The sequence below is a fragment of the Olea europaea genome, chromosome 10, assembly GCF_002742605.1.
Source record: "Olea europaea var. sylvestris chromosome 10, O_europaea_v1, whole genome shotgun sequence".
NCBI lineage: Eukaryota > Viridiplantae > Streptophyta > Magnoliopsida > Lamiales > Oleaceae > Olea > Olea europaea.
In genome coordinates, this window is record NC_036246.1 from 32,561,142 (window position 1) to 32,572,035 (window position 10,894).

At 32.0% G+C, this 10,894-nt stretch overlaps 2 protein-coding genes across 2 annotated transcripts; both read right to left on the reverse strand.

Annotated features, from left to right (window-relative positions):
• Positions 1 to 309: 309 nt before the first annotated feature.
• Positions 310 to 3,468, reverse strand: LOC111400555. The gene is made up of 3 exons (XM_023027962.1): positions 3,107 to 3,468; positions 1,245 to 1,363; positions 310 to 443 (listed from the first exon to the last, which is right to left on the reverse strand). The coding sequence occupies exons 1-3, from the start codon at positions 3,466 to 3,468 to the stop codon at positions 310 to 312; spliced, it is 615 nt and encodes a 204-aa protein (XP_022883730.1).
• A 5,753-nt stretch (positions 3,469 to 9,221) lies between these two features.
• LOC111400556 lies at positions 9,222 to 10,063 on the reverse strand. The gene is made up of 3 exons (XM_023027963.1): positions 9,762 to 10,063; positions 9,616 to 9,660; positions 9,222 to 9,339 (listed from the first exon to the last, which is right to left on the reverse strand). The coding sequence occupies exons 1-3, from the start codon at positions 10,061 to 10,063 to the stop codon at positions 9,222 to 9,224; spliced, it is 465 nt and encodes a 154-aa protein (XP_022883731.1).
• Positions 10,064 to 10,894: the final 831 nt, after the last annotated feature.

Consider the following 10,894-nt stretch of genomic DNA (forward strand, 5'->3'; position numbering starts at 1 on the left):
CGTGTTGATGGTGGAGGTTATGAAAATGTCTGTCATTGATAATGGTGGTTGTGGTGGTGGAAATAGGTAGCGACAATGGTGGTGATGGTTTTAGGTAGACTTGATGATTTATTTGTGGTGATTTTCAGTAGATGTTGTGGTGGATGAACATCGATGATGAATGTGTAACAAGTTACATTACAAGTGGTTATGATTGTTGGAAAGACAATTAGTGGTAGTAACTTGCAGAACAGTAAAATGCAGAAAGTAAATCTTGGTGACTAGTAGAGTATCGTGATAGTATGATATCCTAAAGTGAAATTACCGCTATTAATTGTTGAGACCTTTGCGGGCAATCATTCTCAAGATACTATTATCAAGCAAATCAGTTGTGCAGTGATCAGAAATGGTTTTAGAACTCTCAAGTGTGTGTGTATATATATTAACTAGTTTGACCCATTGAACTATTTCAAAAATGATTAAAATAAATAAAAACAAATATTATTTTAATCAAGAAAGCCAAGAACCCAAGGCCAAAGTCCAATCAAAGACCTTTTAATTATTGCGTGGGATGTGATTTGAACTCCGATCTTCTACACAAATTCCACACTTTCCACCAATTGGACACTTCATCTAAATTAGTTATTTCTTTCATATACTTTATTTTTTGTACAAATATCTAACAATCTCTCACATGAAAGTAACAAGATAAATATAAATATTATTCTAGAGTACAGTAGAAATCACGCAAGCTTAGATGCCTATCAACTTGAACCCTGACTTTGTATATTCTATTGAGTTTGCTAACTGTAGAGTGAACATGTCTCGGGCTATATAATTATGGTTGCAAATTGAGATAATATAACACACATGACTTTTAGAACAATCATTGAGTTCTTGCGGTTGTGTTCATTTCGACCGTGAACTTTCTCAGTTTTTTTGAGTGCTCTAGAGAATTAGCCTCGATTCTTAAAAGAAGTAACCCCAGTTCCACACTCATATAGGTACTTTTATCAAGGGTGCATTGTATCTAAACACCTCACTAAATATTAGCTATAGTAAGCATTAAGAGTATTTGCTCATCCTCTAATTAGTACAGTTGGTACTACTCATCTTAGGAAGAGTTTTGGAATAAATCCAATGTATTATCCCTACAGATCATTCCAATAACTTTGTTATCACATTAAACCTTATCCATGGGATATCCAATTGCAAGATTGGGTTTCCATTATAGGTGAATTCCCCTCGATGTTTTCTGAACTAACCTCTAGCTAATCTTTTGGTTAATGGGTTAGCAATATTATCACTTGATTTTACATAGTCAATAGCTATAACTCCATCCTTAAGCAGTTGATGCATAGTATTCTGTCTTTTACGAATATGTCTGGACTTTTTATTGTAGGATAAATTTTAAACTCTTAAAATAGCTGCTTGACTATCACATGGATAGAAATAGCTGGACGTGGTTTAGACCACAAAGGAACATCCATAAGAAAATTCCTTAACCATTCAACTTCCTCACCTGTATTATCTAAAGCTATGAACTCAAATTTCATATAGATCTTGCAGTGCAGGTTTGCTTCGTGGATTTTGATAGTGCTTTTGCACACTTGTTTAATACCTAAATAAGCTTAAATATTGATTAAATGAGCGAATTTCTATTCACAATTATGTAGTTATTGCTTTCATAAGTAAAAAATCACTCAAGAAAAAAAAAGAACAATGCAAATGGAGTGAAAAGGGACCAAAAGCGTACAGAATTGTGAAGCTGGGGACCAAAATGTGCAAGTGTCGAAAGTTCAAGGACCTGGGGTTGTAATTTTTTGAGGGCGTAATTGATATAAAGTCAAAATCTAAGAATCAAATTGTGCATTTGGCATGCAATTATCTAAAGGACGAAGATGCAAAAAGAGAAAAATGGGAAGGTGGCGCCGTACAGTAGTGCCGCAGCACCCCTTTTCCATGTTACGGCGCCACGTCTTTCTCACCAAGGACTATTTTAAATTATTTTCAAAAGTCCAAGGACTTAGCTGTAAATTTTTTAGGTTTTTATATAAAAACTTTAGCTGGGTCTACATTCATATTGATTCTGTCGATTTCTGCTTCTTCTTCTTTTTTTCTTTTTTTTTTTCTTTTTTTTTCCTTTTTTTTCTCCCTTTCTTTCTTCTTTTTTTCTTTTTCTCCCTTTAATTTTTTTGGCATTTTTGGAAGTAAAATCAAGAGCACAAGGAGAATATATCTAAGGATTTGGAGAAATATTTGGTAAACTCATAGTCAAGCTTTAAAAGGGGTTGCTACAACTTAGTGTTTTCTCAATTATTTAGCCATATTTGTAATGGATTGTGAAAAATATTTTCCGTTTTATCATTTTATAATATGGGCTAATTCATTGTGCTGGGATTTATGATATTAGTCTAACCTAGTTTTTAATTAATTTTGATATTTGCTCTATAATATTAAGTTATTTGTTTCATGTGTTTTTACTATTGTTATTATTGCATTTTCATGTATATGGCAAATGAATGATTATGTTAGTGATTTGTACATTATTCGAAAGAAGATTTTGCATTTTAGATCAAATAGTAAAAATCTTATGTTTGTGTAGATGATAGAGATATACTCCTATCCTTAGATGATTCATTGAGCTATTTTCACAAAAAATTAATGCGGTTGTTTGGTTTTAATCGATATAGATATATAGTATGTTAAACCAATCAATTAGGGTTAATTTCGTTTGAGAGATGTAATTGACTAAAATTGAAAAATCGAGTCTAATATCGTAAATGAGTAACTTGTTAATTGGCTTGTGGAGTAATTAATTAGAAGGCGGTTACGCGAAACCATGAATTCCAACAACGTCTTCTTCCAAAATTTCCAAGATTTTATATTTTCTAAATTTTTAGTTATTTTCCAAATCTAAATATCTCATTGTGTGTTTGTTTCTTTTTTCTTACTATTAGAATCAAATTAATTAAAATTGTGTAATCGAAAGTATCTATTCCTTGAAGAACCGATAACTCGAACTCAAAATGTCGACTTTATTACTTGAACGCGACCCATGTACTTGCAGCATGCACGTTTAGCGAACGAATTTTCAGGATACGACACCGACTGCTAATGTAAATACATATCCACTCGTAGATTTGCTTTCATTGGTATCGAAAATCCAGTTAGCATCACATTATCTCTCAAGTACAGTAGGGAATTTGGTATAATATATTCCCACTCTAAAATGTATCTCAGATACCTGAAGACTTGAATGAGAGCATCCAAATGTTCATTGTTATGATTACTAGTATACCAACTAAGTCTATTAACCACATATGCTATATTAGGTCTTGTGCAGTTCATGAGATACATGAGACTATCGATCACTCTATCATATTCTAAAGCGGAAACACTAGGACCTAAATGTTTTTTAAAACGACTGCTTGCATCATAAGGTGTTTTAGTAGGAATACAATTGTATTGGTTAAACTTCTTAAACATTTTTTTCAGATAATGTGATTGTGTTAAAGTAATTTCTTCGGAATGTTTTACTATTTTAATTCTTAGAATAACATCAACAATACCCAAATCTTTCATTTCGAAGTGCTTCTTCAGAAACTATTTGGTCTAATCAATCACATCTAAACTAGTTCCCATTATCAGCATATCATCAACATATAATCAAATTATCACACCTCAATTATTTTCAAATTTGTTATATATGCATTTATTTGCTTCATTTATCACATAACCACTAGATGTCAAAACTGTACCAAATTTTTCATATCATTGCTTAGGAGTTTGTTTAAGGCCATAAAGAGATTTTTAAAGTCTGCGTACTTTATCATCAAGGCCTTCTACAACAAATCTCTCAAGTTGGTCGATACATATCTCTTTTTCTAAGTCTACATTTAAAATAACTGTTCTGATATCCATTCGATGTATAATAAGATCATACAACGAAGCAATAGCAATTTACATCCTAATAGAGGTAATCCTAGAAACAGGGGAATAAGTATAAAAGAAGTCAACTCCTTCTTTTTTGTCTATAAAATTTAGCGACAAGTCTTGCTTTAAACTTATGAATTGGACCAAAGGGTTTAAGTTTTTTTTAGATAACCATCTATACCCAATGGTCTTACATCCGCGAGACAAGTCTATTAACTCCCAAGTGTTATTGGACATAATGGAATCATATTCACTATTTATAGCTTCCTTTCAAAATATAGAATTTGGTGAAGACATTGCTTCATCAGGTACAAAGATTATTCTCTACTAAGTAGGTTAGAAAGTCAGAATCGAAAGAAGTAATGGTCCTAGGTCTTTTGCTTTTCCTAATATCAATTTCTTTTAATTCTGTAGGCTCCTCTCTAACACTATGAGGAACACAAAAAGAGCTATATGGTCCTGTTGATTTTTCCTTAAAAGAAATCTATTTTCAAAAAATTCAGCATTTCTAACTTCAAAAATTGTGTCCTTTTCAATCAAAATATTTTTAGAGTCAATGATTAAAAAACTGCAAGCATTAATGTGAAGAGCATAACCTATTAAAACACAATCAATAGTATTCAGACCAAGTTTAGTTTTCTTAGGTGTTGAAATGAAGTTTTAGCTAAACAGTCCTGCACTTTAAGATATTTATATAAATGTTCTATCCTTCCACATTTCATAAGGGAACTTATTATTTTTCTTACTGAGAATTCCGTTAAGATTATAACATGCAGTAAGAAGGTTCCTCCCACATGTCAAAAGGCAATCCAAAAGAGTTTAGCATTAAAATAACCACCACCATCATCACCACCACTGCAGCGACCACCACCATCAAAACACGACTAAGTTCCACCACCACTAAACCACAACCAAGCCAAACAAATTTTAGATTTGAATTTTGGCCAACACCACAACCACCACATTCTCCTCCTCCTTCTACATACAACATTTGTCACTTCCTTCAATCACGTTTTGTTGCCACCACCAAATGGTAAGTTGATGCCAATTGGCACAACCACCCCATCTTCATTCTACGAAGTGGTTTGACGGGGTGGCATCCTCGTAGCGTGGTGGCTACTTTCATTAATGTTACAATATGTTTCCCAATAATTTAATAAAATCTCTTATTTATTAAGATTTCATCCTAGAATTTACTTTGAATTTAGATGAGGACACATGAATTTGTGATTCTTTCTGTGTGTGTTAGTGGTCTGTTTTTTTAGCCATGGTGGCAGCGTAGTGCAGATTCGTGTTGATGCTAGTGGTTGTGGTGGTGAAAATAGATAGAAACAATGGTGGGGATGGTTTTAGGGTAGACTTAATGATTTATTTGTGGTGATTCTTTAATGGATGGTGTGGTGGATGCAACACCAATGATGAATGTGTAATAAGTTACGTTACAAGTGGTTATGACAGTGTAATAATGTATATTATAAATGGTTAAGGAGGTGACAACAAAAAGATTGAATGTTAGATAATTTAATGTCAATTTGGTTGTCATGGCGATTGGCTAATTTAATGTCAATTTGGTTGTCATGGCGATTGGCAACATATCTTTTTTCGAAGGTTTTAAAAAATGCACGACTTTTACGAAGTATTAATCATAACATCATTCGAGAGAGAGCATAAAAACGAAAATAAATATCCTAATTGAATTGGATATTTATGTCTAATAACCTGCTTAACATGGCTATTTGAAAGTTAAAAATTACTTTTAGATATGTTTAATTTTGTAAAATGGTTTGAAATGATTTCTAGAGAAAGTTGATTTAAAATAAATTTCTTAAAATGTTCTTTTACTAGAAAGAGAACACGCTCTAGAAGTATTGAGTTTTTTTTTTTTTTTTAAGTGAAAATATTGAAGTAATTGCATAATACTAAGCGTCCGTTTGGCTCCCATTATTCCACAATATAATTAGAGAAGTAGTAACTTGGAGAATGTGGTTAAAAAAGATTTTTTTTTAATTTATGTATAATATTATTTTATTAAAAAATGTACGTTGATAAAGAGAGAAAAAAATGAATTACAATTTAATAGAGAATAATGGCCAAACGGGGCTAAAATGTACCTTAGACGAAATCAGCTTGTTCAGCCAAAAAAATAAATGAAGCTGGTGAGTTTCCAGCGCCGAAAGAAAGCGGCACTTGTTTCTAGAAAATAGCAGCAGGCAATTCCGCATTTTCCCCGTGCATGCGCCACGTCTTCAAACTGGACTGCACGTGGCGTAGCCACCAAAATCGCCGCCAGCGGAGCCGTAAGGTGCTCCATCTCGTGCGCAACAATTAATTTTTATTTTTTTTTATGTCGTTGTTTGATCCTCATTCTTTGGAGAAAATGAATTATTCAACAGTATTTTGACATAATTTTAATCACAAATTTTTTAATAAAATAATATTACAAGTAAATTCAAAATCTTTTATTATTTTTTAGCCATACATTTCACATCAATACACTATTCAAAAATTCAGTTTTCCCATCAAAATGGGACTCAAACAAGGGCATAATATTTAAGCCTGACCCCTTGACAATTTTTTATACTTATTTTGAGTCATATATTTTTCATGAAAATTTATTATTTATTTAATTTTATTTTACATTTTATCCACATATTCTTTCAAAATTTACTATTCAAAAACTCATTTTCTAAAACAAAATATATATATATTGTTAAACATGAGCTAACTCTTTTGCAAATAATATACCAAAAATATGGATGCCTCCTACCTTTTTCTAGGGATGGCATTGTAGAAGGGAAGAGGACTAACGTCTAGCTAAACTCCATTTTATTCAAAATACGTTTTTCTATATATATATTTTTTTCAATCTATAGATTTTTTAATAAAATAATATTACATGTTATTACTATTCCAAAATATGTTTTTCTCCTAAAGTTTGATTTTAGTGGAGCCCAAAATGCCTGATCTCTTAGAAAATTTTGGAGGTAGAATATAATGAGAATAAAATTAAATTATTCCCATTTAGTGCATAATTGATAAAACTTAAATTATAATTTAAACTCAAGTATGCATTTTTACAGTCTATGGTAAAACAATTTATTAATAATTTTTTATCTATAAATTCGGTAGAACCTGTTGGGAAAATTGAGTAATTTGTGTGTAGATTTATTTAACAATTAACACAATAAAATAACAAATACAATTCAAGAATAATATAATATAAAATAGAGAAAAGATTTAGAAAACAAGCCTTGGGAGCCACGTCTAGGACGCTATCTTAAAGTAGTGTTGCCTCCCCTTCGTGCGGATTCTTTCAGCACTACACGACTCCAAAATAAAAATCAATGTGACTCTCCTTCTATGGGCACGACCATAGAGAGAGAAGTAAACAAGTCTCACATCAAGTTGCCACAAACTATAGAAACATAATATAAAATATAGATGTAGTATTTTATTTCCTAGTATCTCAAGTTCATTTTCTCAAATGAAAGAACTCTCTTTTATAGGGATAAATTTAACCCCACAATTAGACCATTAAAATATAAGTTACCATATGTTTTAATTTTTATGTTAAAACTTAAAATTAAAGTGCTTTAATTTTTTTTTTTTGAAAGGTTGAAACTTAAAATAAGTTACAACAATCCTCCACAAGTTTTAAGCTTTCAAAATAGGGAAATATATATATAATAGTGGAAACATTATACTGTGTATTAGGTGTATGTGTCTTTTGGACTTGAACCTCATTTAGTGATAACAATTTCCATTTGAGGGAACCATAATGTATTAACTCTTGAATTACGTCTCTTTGGTCAAATATCAATTGTTCCACACACCGTATTGATTTAGGCTCAGTTCATAGCGAGTAACGCTGTTAATGGCCATGCGCTCTAATCTTGATTCTAGTAAGCATTTCTAGGGAATAGCCCAATCTCATAGCCACGACTTCATGGCAACTCTTATATAGGTGAGTCCTTCAAGGGCGCGTGTGGCCCACATCTCACGAGAATTCTCGCATCGGTATTCATTCAGGGTTAAACCATTAATAACATCAAATTTATTAGCATTATCACAATATGGATGAGCTCAATATAAGTAGTGCTATTACAAATTACGCAGTACGAGTTGTTTCTACCACCTTGAACCTTATTCACGGGATCTCCAATCACAAAGGTTGGATTACTCCCGAAGATGACTCCCTTATGGGCTTAAACCTATCCCCCTCGATGATTTATATATGTCCATTTTGGATTATATATATTTATGTCCCTCTTGGACAATAATATGGTACCATAATATTTGCAAAGCTTTTCTTCTTCATTTGCCCATCTACATATCTGCAAAGTCACCTAAGAATTTTTCAAAATGTCAATATTAATTATTGCATATATAATTATAATAAGATAATTTCATGATATTGGCTTTTAGTAACATGTTTGGGGAAATGTATCCATTGAGCTCTTGCATTTCATATTCGTATTCCGAAGATATCCATCGTGTAGAGCTTCTTTGAAAAATTTCCATGTCTACAAACACTTCTAAACATTTCACAAAATATTAGTGTCACAATAAATGAGAATAACTTAGATAGATTTAAATAAAGTATAACATTTTGATATTCGTTTAACTTCTCTCCGAGCATTGACCAAAGAAATGAAAAATATATTAAATAGTTGAATATCCTCACATTTCAAGGATATCTAACTTGAATTGAGTAAATATATGATCTTACAATTTATCTATTTTGATAGGATTAAGCATGGTGAGGAGATGGTTGATGCACATGTTTATCAATCTCACACTTTCATGACTTCTACCATCCAATATATAAACAAATTCTGCTTTAAAAGCATTTGCAAAATATTAGTCATAATGCTAAAGAATTGTCACCTTGGTAAACTAAATCACAAATTAAACATCAAGAAATCACATCGTTTTGTGAAAGAAATGAGTGAAACGGACTGCAAGGTAGAACCAATTCTCCATTCACTCATTAAAATTATAACCTTAGAAAATTAAATTCTCAAATATACATTGTGGTAAAATTGGTAGTAACGAAGGTGTAAAGAAAATAAGGACTAGTAAGTACCATTTTTCTTTATGTACCACATTTGTCCTATAATCGAGAAGACTCTTAGAGTGACTCAATAAAATTTAAATGCTTGAGAAAAACTCCCCATTTCATATATTACGCCTTGAATGACTAATTAATAAGAATTAAAGATGTATTAATGCTAGTAAGAGCTACAATTTCAAGACTTTTAAAAGAACAATATTTTACTTTAATTTCCCGAACAAAGAAATACCCTTTAAAGAATGTCATGAGACAACCCAAAAGAAGTACGATAAGATGAAGTTGCAATTATGTATGAAATAACATGCTCCAAAATAAGAATCATATAAACTCTATTGACATTACCAATCCACCTTAAAAAGATAGAAGCAGAAAATAGAACATAATACATATGAAAACTTCATTTGATGGTTCCGTTAATTATCAATACCCTCGAAAATGGCTTGAGGATATTGTCACGAGTATTTGAAGGTAAATAAGGCCTAGTTGATGTTTCTAGGAATGCAGGAACTTAAAAGGAAATTATATATCAAGCCTATGCACTTTTTTGGAGCAATTACTGGAAAAAGAATGATACAACTAGACGTGCCAAAAGTTCTAATAAAGCTAGATAAAGAAATAAGATCTACCAAATTTCAAACATAGAAAACAAGGGGCTAATCTTTATTTCTTTCCTACATTAGAATTCAAACAGTTAATATTAAAGAATTCCATTAAGTTTAAGAACTCAACTTGTTTTCTCAGAAAGCAGTGTGATTACACCGAAGATCAAAACATGAGGAGCATTCCAGAGTGCTTGAAGTTATTCATGTGAGATGGGTTCAAGATTCCATGGACAGAGATATGGAGATGAGTCGAATATAGAAACTCAGTACACAAATCTATGAAACCTCCAACTATTATGAAATAAAGCTCCAAGTACTTAAGCCGTCCATCAAAACCAGGAACAGGGTTCCACACCCTGACCCTAAAAGATTTAAGATACGATACATATCTGGCTATAGAGCTCCACATGTGCCACACCCCAACCAAAAGAAACAGTGTCCTAGAAAGGACATGCCCACGAAAAGAACCCATTTTTCCTCAACTATGAACCTGGGGTCCTAGACCAAGATCTGATAACTGCTAAAGAATGATTTTAAAGAACCAAGTTTCTTCGTTTCTTGATCACTTCTCTATGGAAATTATTGAAATTGCAAATTACTAATCAAAGAAATTGCCATAAAATTGAAGCACTTCTAAATTGCTGCTTTGCTCAATAGTTCAACAGTAGCCGTTTTTTGCTCTCCCCATTCTTTATTTGATCGTCCCTTGCACTCATCTTAATAATCAAAATTGAGTAACAACTAATACCATAACAGACGGTCTTGGAATCTTCTTCTCTGCACAGCAATAAACGTAGTAGAATAATCAACTTTTTTTTCCCCTTAACTTAGAGCTAAATCATAATCCCGAGGGAAAATACTGAAGGCCTTCAAAGAAAGCTGGAATTTTTAGGGTGGGGATTGGAGAAAGTAAGATTGCGTCTAACTTCTGAAAAGAAACGGATTGCTGAAAAGACGCCAATGGATTTAAGCTAAGGAACATAAAAAGCCTGATGATCGAGAATATATCGAGTCATGAACAAAATATACCGACACTCCAAATCACATTTTCCGTGTTTAGAAGTAATCAAATAAGGTCTTAAAAGACATCATAAAAGGAACATATCATCTATATAAATATTTTATATGTGCCAAAAGTGCCTTTCTAAGCCTAATTTCTTAAAAAACCATGATGCATATTTCTTACTTTCTAAGATTCAGTTCTATGCACAAATCACTACAACACGACATTAGATTGTTGAGAAAATTGAGTGATTTGTGTGTAAATTTATTTAACAATTAACACAATAAAATAACAAATACA